Raw genomic sequence first — 17,683 nt, 5'->3', positions numbered from 1 at the left:
TTCAAACCAATAAGTGGTATAGTAATTCACAATGTGGTTGCAGATGCACTTACAAAAACACAATTTCGGTTATGTGTTCAGTTGTGGTACTGCTAGTTCCATATGATGTCCTGCATTTGAACTTTTTGTTTTAAATTGGCAACATATTTTTTGGCTTGTGTTCAGGAGTGCTTTGAGAAAAGCGATTTGAATTCATTCTTACTGAAGATTACTCTTTGGGTAGAGTTTTTTTTATTGGTATTTGATGCGACACCATGGTGTTAATATAAATAATGAATGAGCAAATAAGTTGTGAAGAAGGCATATTACAACATGCATGCTGACTAGTAAGTAAAAGCATGACGTGCACAGTGCCACCCTCAACAAAATGTCAAGACCAACTCAAGGTTGCTTTCAGTGCAATAAGTTGCGATTGCCATGATTCGTCAGGCTATGTTAATTGAAAGCTCGTGCCAGAGACATAGCTGTGATTTTATTTTGAGAAAATCAGGAAAGGGAGGGCAATATAATCATTATGTACGTACGTGTGTGAGGGTACACAATTCCACACATTCAAACTGAATCATTTTTTAGGTGTTTCAAACCTATCCTTTACCTGTGCTTGTGGTCTGTACCATAAACAACATGCGAAGGAATGAAGCATTACTTGTTATGTGTGGATCCGCATAGAGTATGTGAATACATGATCAATTGACATTCAACGCAATGGCTTGGCTTCTGTGGCTTTATAACAGCTGAATTCTCAAATTGTTTTTATAGTGCTGATAGGGCTGTTCCAATTATACTTTTGTTATATGAATAGCTTGCTGTAAAACATGATCACAGTATGACATTGGAATGAAACATATCCTGCAGTGTTTTAGAGATGTGTCCAAAAACTATGTGTAGGTCTGTACTACAACCCAAGAACGACGTGAAATGATTTTCTGCATACCATATGCTATATTCTGTGCAAGCTGTTAATAAACTACCTTGTGCAATGCAACTGTTATTGTCTTTCATTAGAGGATGCAAAAGTTGTTCAGACAAAATTAATGAATCCATTGCCCATAACTTGCAGCAGATTGCAGTTAGTATGATAGCACATGTGGCTCAATGTTCAATCCTACCTCATCTGTTGCAAGCTTTCATTTCATCATCCATTTAACCAGCTTGCTCAAAAGAACACAGGTGTGCTAGAAGGTAAACCCTTTTTTCTACAGCATCACTGAACCCCTTCCAAAGTTTAATCAGTGCATTATCTTAATTTAGTTATGAATGAAACACAAGTACTGGGAAGCTGTGCATGTTATTGCATTTCCTATACTTTTTTAGCAAGTGCTGACCTTTTGACACTTTATCATTGTGCTGTCGATTTATTAAATAAAATGTAGTGAGAGATGGTCAGCCGCCAGGACCTTGTATTGTAAGCTTTGCAGCCCTGTCTGCATTTGTAAAGCTTTATCATCAATAAATGCATGAATGAAATGTTGCACTATGCATCACCCTTGTCAGGATAAGAAATAACACAGGTGGATTTTCATTCACTGTGTTATTTCTTATTCTCACAGGGGTGATGTGAGAAGCCAAAAATTAAAATCATTATAGAGTTTCTATGAGGATGCTGTGATAGTCTGTTTAAGGTAAAGAGTGCATCAGCGGGCCGCGCACAACGATATGCACCCGCACTGAATCATAGACATCACTGACGAGTCAACTTAAAGAAATCTTTTGGCTATTTGTTGATAGCATCCCGGCATTGCAGCATACAATGCCACTGCTACTGTAGGCCTTTTCTTCATTGTAATACAAAGCTTTTGTGCGTGTTGGCAGCCGCATTCTGCAAGCTGTAAAAGATCGCCGTTGCGCCAAATGCAATCCGAGGGATACGACTTGTATGTGGTAATAAAGACGACAACAACAAAAAGTGGTGCGCGTAATATCTCTCAAACACAGATGACTACAGTGATGCGACACATGCGGCCAAAGAATGCAATGAGAGAATAAAAAATCCTCAATTTCATGATAAATGCGGCGGCTTGAACCGACGGGTTCAAGAACTTGTCAGCGTCATCTGCTGTTGGTGACAGTTGTCGACCTCGAAAACAGCTGCTCAGTGGAATGATTGCCAGCCTTAATAGTCATCGCGTCATCCAACCAGAGGGCCCATCACGGTCGCTCATGTGGATAGTGCTTGGGTAGCATTTTGGCGCCGGACCGCCAATTCGCTCTCCACTTGCGGGCGGCAGGGGTCCCGCCACGTGCGGGGCGGGTGTGCAGCTAGCACGTAGAAAACGGCCCTAAGGAAAGTCACCACGCCACCTTCCAGGTTTTCACTTAGTACAACAAGCGCGCAACAAATTCAACCAGTTGGAGTGCGTATGGCCAGATTCGTCATTCAAGATGGTTGTATCACATCGAGTTTGTCGTCTTGGCCACGTGTTCGCATGATGTGATACTCGAATAGAATTTTTTGTCTCGTCACCATGCCGTCACTGACTGCACTCGTGCTATGATAGAACTTTCCGTTCATTGTGATGCCTCGTCTACCAACAAAGAACAACCTCATGTTGCCAAGCTTGTTGTTGCCACCGACACTAGCGTCCCATCTCTTAGTGCCATAATAGTTCCTGTCCACTGTACTGAATTTTCTGGCACGGTAGTTGTCTTCACACCATATTAAGTTTTTAATTCCCACCACAGCACTTCACTGCCATTTGCCATTATACATCCCCATCAGCGTATGACTGGACTCTTACTGTGCAAAACAAGACGGCTGGGTTGCAAAGGAACACACTTGACCATGTCCAGCCTGTCAATGAAAACGCTGTTATGCCCACTGAATCCCGCGAGACTGGACCGAAATTTCAGTTTGAATGCTCTGACTCCTCATTTCACTACGGATGACGGCTGCTTGAAGGTATTAGATTGCTCCATCGACAGCGCTCCCTGAAAATCAATGGGCAGAGCTAATTGCATTTCATGAGTTTTCACATTCATTCAACTTTCTCATAGTATTGTTGCTTATGGCATTGACACTGGAACTCACACTAATTTGCGATAACGCCCCTTCTGTGTCTCAGCAGCGGAACGTGATATCGTTTTGCATAAGTGAATGACATGCTTCAGCACGGTGTCGTCATACGTTCAAGTGCGTGGTATTCCCCTGTAGTGCTTGTGAGAAAAAAGATGGTTCAACTAGATTTTGCATGGATTACCGGCATCTTAAACAAAACTATGCAGAAAGATGTTTACCTTCTTCGCCAAATCGATGACACCATCGATTGCCTACAAAGGGCTGAACACTTTTCGTCATTGGACTTGGGTTCAAGTTGTTGGCAGGTGCCCATAGCAAAATGTACTCGTCCTAAAACAGCGTTTGTTATGCCGGATGGCTTATACAATTTCACAGTCATGCTGTTCGATCTGGGTAATGCACCTGCAATGTTCGAACGAATGATGGACAGCATTTTACACACCCTAAAGTGGCACATATGGTTTTGTTACCTTGATGACATCGTCGTCTTCTCGCCAGGCTTTCCCACCCACGTGGACCGTTTGCACATAATTCTTCAGTGCCTTACTAAGGCAAACCTTCAGCTTACACAAAGGCGGGCTAGTTGGTTTTACTGCATACTGAAGCTTTAGCACATACACATGAGGACAAAGATGATAGAGACACGGGACCAGCGACTTCAGCTAAAGCTAAAGAAGTGCTGCTTCAGAGCTCGCCAACTCGCTATACTCAGCCATGTGGTGTCAAAAAATAGAATACTTCCGTAACCGGACAAACCTCCCGCGACCACAGTTTCCGAAGCCGACAACATTCAATGAATTGAGGAGCTTTGTGAGCTTGTGCTTTTATTTTCATAAAACTACACACTGGCTCTGTTAACCTTTCGAACTGGAACCAAGCATGTGATGATGCCTCCAACATACTGCACCGCCTGTTTATATCCCCACCAATTCTACGCCAATACGACCTATCTGCTCCGACCGAAGTTTACACTGACGCTAGAGGCATCGGTCTTGGCGCAATACTCGTGTAGCGTACGCCCGGGATTCCAGAATATGTCGTCGCATATGTCGTGCCTTCACGAAAGAAACTCAGTCACCAAAAAAAGAGTGCCTCACCATTGTGTGGACGTTAAGCTAGTTTCATCCTTACTTGTATGAACAGACTTTGTGAGAATTGAGGCTAACTCGCTTTGCCCGCGCTGGTGGAGTGGGGAGTGACGTTTAGCCCCTCTCACCCGGTAGCAGATGTCGACTGTGGCGCTGTGCGTGAAGTCTCTTGGGACATTTGCCGTGTGTCTAGAGTAAGAGAGAACCTCTCCGAGACGACATGGAATAAACACGCATTATTTTCCATCCGTCGGCTCCCCTTTGTTTGGGGCTCGTTCGAACTTCGCCAACGGCGAATGCTTACCCTGTGTCGCCCTCCCCTCCTTTTCGAACGCAAGGCCGAAGAGAGGTGCGGTGTCCTAGTGCATGGTCATACTACGCCGACTCGCACCTCTCGGAAGCCGTAGCGAGCGCATTTATGCCCCCACTCAGGCGACCGGGCCCTTTTGTCCTGGTGTCCCTGTGAATCACTTTTGCCCACAGAGACGTGCTCGCGCCACCCTGTGTAGTACTTCTCGCCCGTGGTATGGATAAGGCCATTTGCTTTCCCGCCGTGCCTTTTGCAACGGGCTGTGTACTGCGTTTTGGTGTTGCCGCAGGCAATAAAGTGTTGTGACCTTGAGCAGTACCGTGTTCTCCCAACAGCAACGGTTAACGCATGCCTCGCGGCTCGCTAAGATCGGACCCATGCTAGTGGCCTTACTCTTCCGGGATACGTGTACACTACAATTTTTAACATTGTAACTGACCATCACGCACTCTGTTGGTTAGCTTCTCTGAAACATCCCACCGGTTGTCTTCGACATTGGGCTGTTCACCTTCAAGAATATGACATTCGCAACAACTACCGATCTGGCCGAAAACATGCCGACGCGGACGCACTTTCTCGATCACCAGTATCGTGTAGTGAAGACTCGCAGTCAAAAGCTGACTTCTCTATCATTTCCCTTTCCATCAAAAGCATGTCATCCGAGCAGCGCAAGAACCCCTGGATCACCCTCCTCTTAAATCCTTTTCGACATCATGCGCCACTCTTGACAACTTGCTGTATCGCCCAGACACTCCCAAATTTAGCCCAGTTTCTGAAATTGCAAAGCACGCTGAAGAGTGCCGTCAGTTAGCACGTTCATTTACCTCAAACAAACAAACCCTCGAAATAGAATGCCACGACCACGACCAACAAGTCTTGCCTTTGCTGTGAGCTCGCTCGTCTTGCTCTGAGTGCCCTTCCACTCTTATGGCCTGTCATTAAGTTTGTTTCAAAGCATCATGGTTCTTACGGTGTCGTGAAACGCCGCTCTCACATAACATACGTAACATGCGTACCGCCCATAATATGTAATTAAGCCTGTTAAGCCATCAACAGACAGGCGCTGCCTTGGTCACGAAACATCGCTCGTAAGTCGCCTCAAGCTACATCCCAACCCCTTTCTTCCGTCGTCACCATGATTCTCCAGGATGGTTCCCCTTTGTTGCCGGGTGTTGTAAGGAGGAAGAAGAGCAATATGTAGTGGGCCACAATTTTAGCCTGAAGAGCTCTTGTGATCCACGCTGTGATTCGTGTGCCGGCTGTCGACGCTCGCTCTCAGCGTCCGTAACCCTCCTGCTCAAGTGCTGCACGGTCGAATTTTCACAATACGATTACAATTGATGCGAATTTCGCGATGATACAAATGTTAAGGTTAATTTGGATGAACTATATTATATAAAATACACCGTGATTTGGTGTTATACGAACGGTTTCCCCAGACACCACTGATGATACAAATGAGCGAATGAGCACTGCACGCCAGCGGCGCAATGCAGCTTGTCTGTGGGAGGAAGGCCCGTTCACTCTTGGCCTCGAAGAGAGTGAATGCAGCAAAACTCGCCAGAATTTTCCACGCTTTAGTGGCGGGAAAACCACGCGTCAAGGCTGGCTAGAATAAAAATCCGTCAGAGACCAGTTTTCCCGCCACGCGATAGCATATCGCTTTTTTGCTTCATGGCTTTGGCTTAACCGGCTGCTCTATCTCTAAAATCGAGTGATTTAAGCAGCCAGCCGCTAATTCAATATGGCAGCAAAGACATTGGCGGTGGATCGCATCAGTGTAGGCTTGTGCGAATATTCAAATGCTTTGAATATTTGAACGAATAGTAGAGTATTCAAATTCACTTTGATTCGAGTTTAAACTATTGAAAATTTCAAAATATTTGCAATGAACGAATAGGTGTAATCAATCCACGTCTAATTTCCTGTAAAAGTGGTTTCACTGTAGTGTAGAAATGCTAAGCCGTGAAAACACCTGTCCAAAGGAAATCCACTCTGCCATGAAGCACCACTTCAAATTTAAAGGGGCTCTGAAACACTTTTTCAGCGTGGTCAGAAAACGCTGCCGCTTGGTGGTCGAGGCCACCAAAAACACGCGAGTCATATATTAACACGACAGCGTCAAAGAGCTCGTGTCGCAGAAAACCCGCTGCCGGCGTCGGCCCCGTTGGTTGTGAGCGAAAAATCGTCTCTAAGTCCGTGACCGAAAAATCAAGTTACCGAGATAGCCACTACTTGTCCATCCGTGCGCGCGCAAACACACTGAAAAAGCCGCCCATTCGAAAAAAAAAAAAGTGCTCAAGGTCACGAGTCACGGTAGTTTCTTTTCACTGCCACCCCTGCCTGCTCAGCTTCCAGAACTTTCGTCGCGACGAGAGACGAGATAATGCAATTGCAGCATGCGAGAAACCTTTGTAACTCCACTTGCACAGAATGAATTCTTAAAATTTTTATGGCGTTGAATTTGTGAGGCAACAAGCTCTTCTAGTGAATTCATTTCATGGTTACTTGAAAAAGCGTTTCAGGGCCCCTTTAATGCAGTTTGTTCGACAGGTGTCGTGACAAAAACGAGCCCATTCGGTGATAACAGCTTGCGCTGGTCCAATCTACTCTGCGTGTGTTTGTGTGCATGCGTGTGTACTGTATGTAACGAAACATATGAATAAGTATGCACTTAGCGGTTGAAGGATGCACTAGAGGCCGGATTTCGCTATTGCGTTAAAACTCTTAAAGGCAAACCTTAAGGACCGCCCAATTTTTATACTGCAGCACGATGCCTGCAATTCACAACAAATTCTCAAAGTCCGCTAAAAATTGCTCACTTCTCTGGGCAAATAATGCCACAAGCTCAAAAATCAATAGACACAGTCGTTGTATCAGCTATTGCCTGATTTGAGCGTGGTGTACTCGGTCATTACTGGGCCGTCGCGGGAAGCCGCCACTTGTACAGGCGTACGTGCATGATCCCCGTGAAAAGCAGCGTACTCAAAAAGAAAAGAAATCAAGAGGGAGAGAGAGCAAGAAAGAAAGTGCTCACGGGTCAGTGCGCGTGATGTATTTTCTTTCCCCATGCCATCCCTTCATGCTTAGCCTCTAGTGCTTTCGTTCGGACGAGAAGAAATAATGCAATTGCAGCGTGCGAGAAATCTTTGCAAATCCACTCATATTGAACAGATTCTAAAAATTTCTGCGGCAGTGAATTCGGGAGGCAATAAGCTTCTTAAGTGAATCCATTCCATGGCTATCTTAAAAAGTGTTGCAGGGCTTATTTAAATGAATGTATTACACTCAAATCGATTCATCATTTCTTAAGCTTAAAAGCTTATGACTGCTTGTATGCTCCAATGTAAATTTTAAAATGTCACGTATTTTAGAGGTTATCACTCGGATCATACTGAAAATCAGATCCTGCTACTACTCAAAGTTGTTCTGATTTCCTTTTAATGAAAAAAAAAATGGCATTTTCATAGAGGCCTTACTTTCAATTAAAAATTTTTGTGCAGGTTAGTTAGGTCATGATAAATATGCCCATTTTTTTTTAATATGCCATAAAGCAGATTCTCATTGAACAAAACTTGAAGGAACCGGAATAATGTGTTCCATTTAACAGAATTTGCTGAAAGGTGAAGTGGGTTGAATATTCAAGTATGAAACCGATCATATCAGAGGAAGTTGTTTCTTTTAAGCAGCAGTTCCGTTCAACAGATTTCTGTTTACTGAGAGTCCATTGTATATACTATTCGAATTCAATTCGAAATTATTCGTCTAAAAATCACTATTCGCTTTGATTTCGCTTCAAACCTGAAATTCACTATTCGCACAAGCCTACATCAGCGCTATTGCTAACTACCCGAGCAGCCCGTTGAAGCTCATGGCCTTGACAAGGATGCGTTTATTGACAGCCTGGTTTGGATTACAATCACTGAGAACACCGAAAGTAGAAAAAGGTGCAGCAGCAGCGAGTCGGCATGCCTCAATGTGTCTTGCTTTTTACTGCCGCCTGAATCCATCGCAGCCTTTGTGTCTGCTAGTGTTTCTTTTCAGTGCTTTGCATGCATTATAAGAACTCTGTACGAACTTCAGTGCTCATGAAACGGGCAAAATAAAATGAATTCTCAAGCGGCGATGGGGGCGGTGGGGTGGCATGTATATGAGGGACAGAACGAATGTGAGCGTTTTCAACGGGTGTGAACATTGTTTTCCGGTCGCTCTGGTGTTTTCGCTTGAATTCTCCAGGACTGATTTTTTTCGTGTTGACATCGCAGCGCGGCTTCCTGGCCACTTAAGCAGCTGAGCGAGTGAATTTCCAAAGAGTTTAGCCACTTTCACTCCCTTTGATGTCAACTGTGAACGCGCCACGCTAGCAGCATGAGTGAGGAAACCGAGGACTTTTATTGAGAGACGGCGAAGGTAGGAAATTTCAAAAGAACATCATAGACTTTTTTCAGCAGGGAGTAGTAGCCAATAAAGTTCCTGTTCATCTTTAATATCAGCTTTAAGTTGTTTCTGGTTCATACGAATTCAGGATGATTGAATATTTTACGTGCTCCCTTTGAATTCCTATTATCGAGATTCATACTGTACTTGTACCAATAAACCCCTTCTCACAATGATTGAACCATTCATGTGCAGACCATTGGCTCGTTCACTTAGAATTAACTATTTAACACATGCGGCTGAATACTATTAAATGCAGCCACTGAATATTCGTAATATTGGGTATACGGACAGTCGGTGCTCCTACTTACGACTAAGTATTACTCAGTCAGTCCTTCCATAGTCGCCTTACCAAACTTCATCGACGTAAAAATGGCTTTCACACTGTTCTGCATGCAGACGTAGCAGAAAATGCTTGCTCCCCAATCCCAACGCAACTGCAGCATCACCGCTGCGTGGGATAAGGGAGGGGGCCGCTCCTAGTTGCGGCAAGCAGACACATTTACCGAACTTACAGAATCTAAAAACATTGTTTCACACCCACATGCGGCAGCATGTGCCAGAAGACACGCATATTTATCCTCCTTTCATTTAATTTTTAAAGCATGCTCACTTAGCTGGCCATTCAGGCATGTTTCAGTTTGCCCGATTTACACTTTTCCACTTAACAAAGAAATGAAGTATACAACTCCTATTTATATTTTTTGGGTAGTTGTTGTATTGATTGTAAAGTCTTTGCTCATGTTCATTATCCTGTCACACACAATAAACAGTTGGTAGTATGCCCTGTGTGTGCTTCTCAAGTGGAAGCATGTGAATATGTAAGTGTTTCAGAGGATCTCACCATGCTTACTTGTGAGAGCTTGAACGATGCTTAAACGATAGGCTGTGTGAGCACCACAGCACTTTGAAAACATCAGATGGGGGCTAATCTCCTGCACTATTGTCACAACTGTGGATGTGTTCTGCTAGTAGATTCTTGGTAGAGGTCTAATCCACAAGTCTTGAGGTATATCATTATGCACAGTGAAAATTTCGTCAGCACTACATTTTTTTCTTTGATACGGAAGAAATGTGGGTTCCCAACTTCAGCCTTGGCATTTCAGTTTTTAGTAGCCTAGATTGCACAACCCATCTGGAAGATACTGTCTCATCACACTTTATAGTCCAGTCGTTATGCGTGCCACTTCTCCCCCTGGTCTTCTTGACTGGCAAAAGCAGGTCTACTATCATGCCAAAATCTTGCGCACAAACATCAAGGGCAAGCGCTGAGAAGGAAAGAGATCACACAGTCGGGATCTCGGCCATATGCCCTAGCTTGCGTTGCACTGAGAAAGATGATGAACCAAAGAACCGAGTATCACCACAATACTGCCAACTTGCCTTTGTTGGAGCAAACAGGTCCACATCCAGGTTTCCCTCAGAGGATTCAAAGATGTCTTCCTCTTGGTCAAAGATAAAGCAACTTCCACTGCGTGGCTGCACAATACGAAAAGTCAAAAACAGATTTTTTAAAAAGAGAACATGCGTCTGATATTTACTTGCTTCACCATGCAAGGTGCATACGCTTTCAAAAAAAAAAAAAAAGTATATGCACTGCTTTGCCAAGTCTGCACGTGAAAAGGTAATCTTTTTCTTTCCTTTTTCTGAATGCATGCAGTACTTTGGTAGATCTGCTTGATGATGTGCTATTGGTTATGCAACTGTGAATTCAGAAAGCTTCAAAATACAGCAACTTTTACACATACTTCTTCAGCAGAGCAATCAAATTACTTTTTAAATATGGTTAGAGATGCTGCTCAAAAAATTACTTTTTCAGAAATTACACATATATTTTTTTTTGTTTTTACTTGCTTGCACGAGCTTAGTTTCTCTACTTTTATGACAAAAAAATCAAGGATGTAATTAAAAACGAACTTTGTTAAAATTGCTTTTAAAAAACACATGCTGGCTATTCAAAATTAAATAGAGCTCACTGTCTTGAGTCCCCTGAAAACTGTCACCTCGCTTCCTACCATTGCATTTTGCATGAGGAGTTCACAAAAGCCCCATGCTCAAAATAACCATGAATCCGAAACTGTGATGATAGCATAAATTCTACTAAGAAGAATATTTTTGACAAATAAATGAGCTTTTATTTTTACGTTTAAAATGCATTTTTCTCAAAATGTTATTTTGTGACACTTTTTGAGATTGGACATCATGTTTTTAGTACTTCTGATGGCCAGATCAGGATGAAATTTTTCTCACATATATTTTAATATGTGAAAAGTGCGATATTTTCATTTAGAACTCGATATAACTTATTTAGTTATTATTACCTTGATGTAAGCAATCAGTACGGGCTGAGCATTTCACGACTTCATAGATTACATTTTTTTTTGTTCATGAAAATGTCTTACAGACACATTTGCATGTTATAGTTTGTGTGGAGCAATATGACCCATTATTGGCTCATAGCCAATGAAGTTTATAGAAGAAAAAGAGGGTCTAAAAAGAGCTATACTTTGCGCATTCTCACAGTACAAAACGTAAACTAAGCATCATCATCATCATCAGCCTGACTACACCCACTGCAGGGCAAAAGCCTCTCCCATGATCCGCCAATCAACCCAGTCTTGTGCTTTCCGTTGCTACTTTATACCTGCGAACTTTTCAATCTCATCGGCCCACCTAACATTCTGTCTCCCCTTCATGCGTTTGCCTTCTCTGGGAATCCAGCCAGTTACCCTTAATGACCAGCGGTTATCCTGCCTACAAGCTACGTGCCCGGTCCATGTCCATTTCTTCTTGATTTGAACGATGATATTCTTAACCCCAGTTTCTTCCCTGACCCACTCTGCTCTCTTCTTGTCTCTTAAGGATACACCTATCATTTCACTTTCCATCGGCCACTGGGTCGTCCTCAATTTATGCTGAACCCTTTTTTGTAAGCCTCCAGGTTTCTGCTTCGTAGATAAGTACTGGCAAGATGCAGGTGTTATACACCTTCCTTTTAAGGGTTAGTGGCAGATTATCATTCACGATTTGAGAATGCTTGCTGAATCTGATCCACCCCATCTTTATCCTTCTAGTTATTTCACTCTTATGGTTCGGCTTCGCGGTTACTACCTGTCTTAAGTAGACATATTCCTTTACAACTTCCAGCATGCCTCCACCTATCGCAAAGTGCTGTTTTCTGCCAAACCTGTTGCACATTACTTTGGTCTTGTAAATATTTATTTTCAGACCTACTTTTCTGCTTTCCATGTCCGGTTCTGTAATCATGAGCTGTAATTCGTCCCCTGAATCACTCATCAAGGCAGTGTCATCAGTGAATTACAGGTTACTAAAATACTCTGCATTAAATCTTCCTTTATTCGTTTATTAGTACCTCAATGATTCCAAGGAATATCACATGAGGGGTGGAAAAAACACACAACAGATGAAACAAAAAAAAAAAGCAAAACAGTGCTAAATATAACGAAAAAATAGAAAAACAGCAAGAGATCATAATTACAAAGATCAAATATGGGTTTTTACGGTGGTTTTAAATTGAGCAAACTGAGATGATATGGCAATGTGGGCGGGACGGTCATTTCAGTTTTGCACTGTCTGAAGGAAAAATGACTTCTGGAAGGTCTTTGTTTTTGGGCGCACGGGATCTACTGTGTTGGGGTAAGAATGGCGCGATGTCCAATGTGCAGTTGTGATGAATGCATTGCTTGTTGGCAAGGAATGAAAGAACTTACGATACAGGCACAAGCGTGAAACTTTATGGCGAGACGCAAGATGAAAATTAAATTTAGATTTGACTGCTGACTCACTTATGTTAGTCGAGTAATTCGATATAGTGAATGTGGAAGCACAGTGCTGGATGGACTCGAGCATAGTAGAAAGGTTAGCTTGATGAGGTTGAAAAATGGCATTAGCATACTTCAGTTTAGGCCTGACGAGTGTTTTATAAGCTATTAGTTTAGTAGTAGCAAGTTCTGAGGCAAGGTTGCGACCAAGGTATCTAAGAACTTGATTAAGTGAGTTAGTGATGCTAATGATGTGTTGATTGATTGATATGTGGGGTTTAACGTCCCAAAACCACTATATGATTGATTGATTGATATGTGGGGTTTAACGACCCAAAACCACTATATGATTATGAGAGACGCCGTAGTGCAGGGCTCCGAAAATTTAGACCACCTGGGGTTCTTTAACGTGCATCCAAATCTGAGCACACGGGCCTACAACATTTCCGCCTCCATAGGAAATGCAGCCGCCGCAGCCGGGATTCGAACCCGCGCCCTGCGGGTCAGCAGCCGAGTACCTTAGCCACTAGACCACCGCGGCGGGGCTGCTAATGATGTGTAATGTCTATGTTTGATCGAATGAGACACATGAACACCCAAGCATTTGGTAGTGTCGGTAGCGGTTATGGGGTAGTTGTGTAGAGTGCAAGTGTAAGCGATGTAGTCTTTACGTCGATGAAAAGTCACTAGGAAACTTTTGTTAATATTTAGGGGCATTAACCAATCCTCACACCATTCCTGTATAATGTTAAGATCTAACTGCAGAACGGAAGAATGTGAAACAGACCTGGGGACCTGGTAGAGCGGTGAGCCCCCCTTGTTTTTGAGAGTTTCAGGGGCCACTTGATGAACCACGTCAAGAACAGACTCGCCACGAATCGTAGAGACTTGGCAGTTATTCCTGAAAAACTGACGAGTGTGTCGCAGTTGCTTGATGTGTGTATTGACCGTCTGTTCAAAGCAAAATTTTGCCGTTGCTATTCGGAATGAATGGCTGGGGCCCATCATGAAAAGACGCCAACGGGACGGCTGAAGCGGGCATTGCTCCAACAAGTTTGTGAGTGGATTTTGAGTGCGTGCCATTCCATGTCATTCGAAGTAGTCGCTAAAAGCTTCAAAGTAACTGGCATTTAAAACTACATGAGTGGCGCAGAGGATGATCATCTCTGGAAGGATGCCGAGGCGAGCACTTCCGAGAACGAAGACAGTGAGAGCGAAATGGAATCTTAATAAAACATTCCTGGCTAGTCATTTATGATTCTATCACTCTGATACAGTGGTGGAAACGGTATAGACCTTTGGTGAGCTGTCATCAGCGTGACTCGTGTAAGGGCCGCACCAAGCAATTATTTTGAAAAAAAAAGTGCAACCCTTACACAACATTTATGGTAGCTAATAGAATTAAGGTGACATTAGAGTTCAATCAACCAAAGGACCCAGCAGGATTTCGTACAGGCTACTCCACAATAGATCATATTGACACGTGTGTATATGAAAAAGAACGACGATAGGAATGTTTTGTAGATTCCAGCTCATGGGACAGGCAGTTTTTTGGAACAACAACGAAGCAGGCGTCTTGCTGTACAGCTGATCCTGAACACGCTCTTTGCGCTGCCGTAAGCTTCTGTCATCCTTTGTTCGCGTTGCACTGTGACAGTGATGGAGGTGCTGGGCCGCGACGCTGCCCGATGCTTGATACCCCTAGTGGGAGCCATTCATCCAGCCCGGACGTGCCTATTGCAACCCCTGTCCATCGATTCAATTGTCGGCTACGAAGTCTTCCTTCAGAGTTCAACCCCTCGCAGAAGCCCTCTACAAGACATCTAGAAATGGCTAACACAAGCCCCCAACCTGTACTTCCTGGCACCAGTCCTCCCTCTCTATCCCAGGTAACGTTTTTTCAATCACTGGAGCCTGAACGCTTTGCTGGTGGCGCACACGAAGACGTAGAAGACTGGTTAGATCACTATGACCGTGTTACGAAGATCAACTAGTGGTATTCTCAGGAAAAGCTCTCCCGGGCCTACCTCTATCTTGATGACAGCGCTCGTACTTGGTACGAGAACAGAGAAGGCAGCCTGTCCACACGGACTGACTTTCACAAGCAGATGGTTGAAACCTTTGCCAATATTGACAGACGTGACCGCGCCCATGAACTACTAGAGCTAAGGGTCCGAAAACCCAATAAAACGGTCGCCATGCTCGCCGAAGACATGACACGTTTATTTCGGAGGGCTGACCTGCAGATGAACGAAGTTAAGAAGTTGCGCTACCTCATGCGCGGCGTGAAAGAGCAGCTGTTTGCCGAACAGCTGCCCGCCAAGCTCTGTAGAGAACTTCATCAAAGATGCGTCGGCTATCGAGCGGGCACTTCACCAACACTGCCGACAATATGACCGCTTGTGCAACAGCCCCCAAATTCCGGCCGCCACTGTGACGTTTGACAATCATAGCTCTTTGCGTGACATGATCAGAGAGATTGTTCGTAAAGAACTGCAGAGGTTGCGGACTTCGGTAGTGGATAAACCCATGGCATCTGTCGCTCAAGACGTCCGCGACGAAATCCGCCAAGCATTCTCAACAGCTGATCCTGCCCCCAAGCAACGTCCCATGACGTACACCGCCGCCTTTCGAAGCTCCCCACCCCTTCCGCCTTCATACTACACGCCACCTGCAACCACGTTCCTTGGTCACCACCTTGGTCACACTGGGGCCGACTTCTCTATTATTAGTGATGACCTCGCTGTACGCCTCAAGAAAGTAAAGACAGTGTGGACGGGACATCACCTAAGGACGGCAGGCAGCCAATTACTGATGCCTGTCGGAATGTGCACAGCAAGGCTCGACATCGGTGGCTTTACTTTCGTGGCGACGTTCGTCGTTCTCAGTTCATGCAGTAAAGACCTGATTATTGGAATCAATTTCTTGAGAGAACATGGTGCCGTCATCAACGTCCCTGACAGTGACATTACGTTTCGCAACAACAGCCCAGCTTTAGTCAATTGCTCAGAGCCGAGACATAACCCTTTACATCTGACGAATGACGATGTGATCGTCCCGCCACGATCATGCACACTTGTTTCGGTGCCAGGGGATGAGCCCTTTTGACGGCGACACTATTGCAGACCAAATAAGCTCGCTGACCTTTAGCCATGGTATTTCAGTAGCTCGAGGTCTTGTCACTGTCACTGCAGGACGCACAAACTAGCTGCTCACTAACTTCAGTGCTGAGCGCCGACACCTCCCGAAGGGTACAGCCGTCGCTTACTTTGACAATACTGCAGAAATCCAAGGCAGTTTATCGGCACTAGACGAAGCACCTCTAGAAGAATCAGTACCTAATCTTGACGTTGGTACTACGTTGTCAAGAGACGAGCGAACGAGACTTCTTGAGCTGCTAGCTGAATTCCAGGACTGCTTTTCATTGACATCACGGGTCGGTCGAACGCCACTAACAAAGCATCGAATAATTACCGACGACGCAGCAAGGCCTATATCCCAGAAGCCTTATCGTGTGGCTCCAAAAGAATGGGAAGTGATACAGCAACAAGTTCCCTAAAATGCTTGAAGATGATGTGATTCAGGCATCACAGAGCTCGTAAGCATCGCCTGCAGTACCAGTTAAGAAAAAGGACGGTACCCTGCGTTTTTACGTGGACTAGAGGAAGCTGAAGCAAGTGACTAAGAAAGATGTGTATCCGCTTCCACGTATTGATGACTCCCTCAATAGGCTTTGAAACGCTCACTACTTTTCTTTAATGGACCTCAGAAGCGGATATTGGTAGATCGAGGAGGACCCAAGAGATCGGGATAAACTGCTATTGTGACGCCGAATGGTTTATATGAATTTAAAGTTCTGCCCTTCGGTGTGTGCTCAGCGCCCGCTACTTTTCAAAGGCTCATGGACACTGTACTTTCAGGGTTAAAAATGGAAGACCTGTTTAGTTTATCTAGACGAGGTCATAGTGTTTTCCCCAACTTTTGACAAGCATCTCAAAAGGCTAGAAGTTGTTTTACGAGCCATACGCTCCACGGGCCTCACATTGAAACCAGAGATATATCACTTTTGTTTTGAAGAACTCCTGTTTTTTGGTCATGTCGTCAGCTGCACCAGCGTTCGGCCTGATCCTGAAAAACTTGCGGCCGCGGCACAGTTCCCAGTATCGTTCGATAAGAAAGCTGTCAGGCGCTTTCTGGGCCTATGCACCTATTATCACCGGTTTATCGCCGACTTCGCACGGATTGCGTCACCGTTAACTCGCCTCACTAGAGACAACGCCACCTTTGAAAGGAACGACAAACAGCAAGCAGCGTTTAATGACCTCCACCAACGTCTTCGAACACCTCAAGTGCTTGCCCACTTCGATGAGCAAGCGCCAACAATGCTTCACACTGACGCAAGCAATGTAGGCCTCGGAGCTGTGCTTGTGCAGTGGCAAGAAGGCACGGAACGAGTGATCGCCTACGCAAGCAGGACGCTAACACACGCTCAAGCCAATTATTCAACAACTAAGAAAGAATGCCTTGCCGTGGTCTGGGCAGTTATGAAATTTTGCCCGTATTTGTATGGCCACCCCTTCAAAGTTATTAGTGACCATCATTCACTCTGTTGGTTGACTAATTTAAGAGATCCAACCGGCCAATTAGCGTGGTGGAGTCTGAAGTTACAAGAGTTCGATATGACGGTCATACACAAGTCTGGGAAGCGATATACGGATGCTGACTACCTGTCTCGACCACTAGTACAGTCCGCCTCTCTTTTTGACGACGATGATATGGCCTTCCTTGGTGTTCTCGACGAGTCCATGATTGCCCAACAACGAGGGGACCCTGAATTGCTTGATTTGATTAATTACGTGGACAGACGTTCTTCGAGGGCACCCAGAGTCTTTGCAAGGGCATTATCCTCATTTTACTAACGCAATGGCGTTCTCTACGAAAGAAATTTTCATCCATCGGAGCTCCCTATTTGCTCGTTATTCCTGCACCCCTGTGTACTGAAGTGCGTCAAGTATGTCACAACGAGCCGACGTCTGGCCATTTAGGCTAC

At 44.5% G+C, this 17,683-nt stretch overlaps 1 protein-coding gene across 11 annotated transcripts in view; it reads right to left on the bottom strand.

The window, feature by feature from the left end:
* The window catches only part of LOC119175608 (uncharacterized), a 497,980-nt gene that overhangs the window by 191,522 nt on the left and 288,775 nt on the right, over window positions 1-17,683 (bottom strand). For all 11 annotated transcript variants that reach the window (XM_075881653.1, XM_075881644.1, XM_075881647.1 and 8 more), the window contains one exon: window positions 10,235-10,330. In XM_075881653.1, the coding sequence (XP_075737768.1) occupies window positions 10,235-10,330 (96 nt within the window). The remainder of the gene's footprint in view (window positions 1-10,234; window positions 10,331-17,683) is intronic.

The sequence above is a fragment of the Rhipicephalus microplus genome, chromosome X (genome assembly GCF_043290135.1).
Source record: "Rhipicephalus microplus isolate Deutch F79 chromosome X, USDA_Rmic, whole genome shotgun sequence".
Lineage (NCBI taxonomy): Eukaryota > Metazoa > Arthropoda > Arachnida > Ixodida > Ixodidae > Rhipicephalus > Rhipicephalus microplus.
Note: the sequence above shows the minus strand (reverse complement) of the source record. Positions and strands in the feature narration are given on the sequence as shown.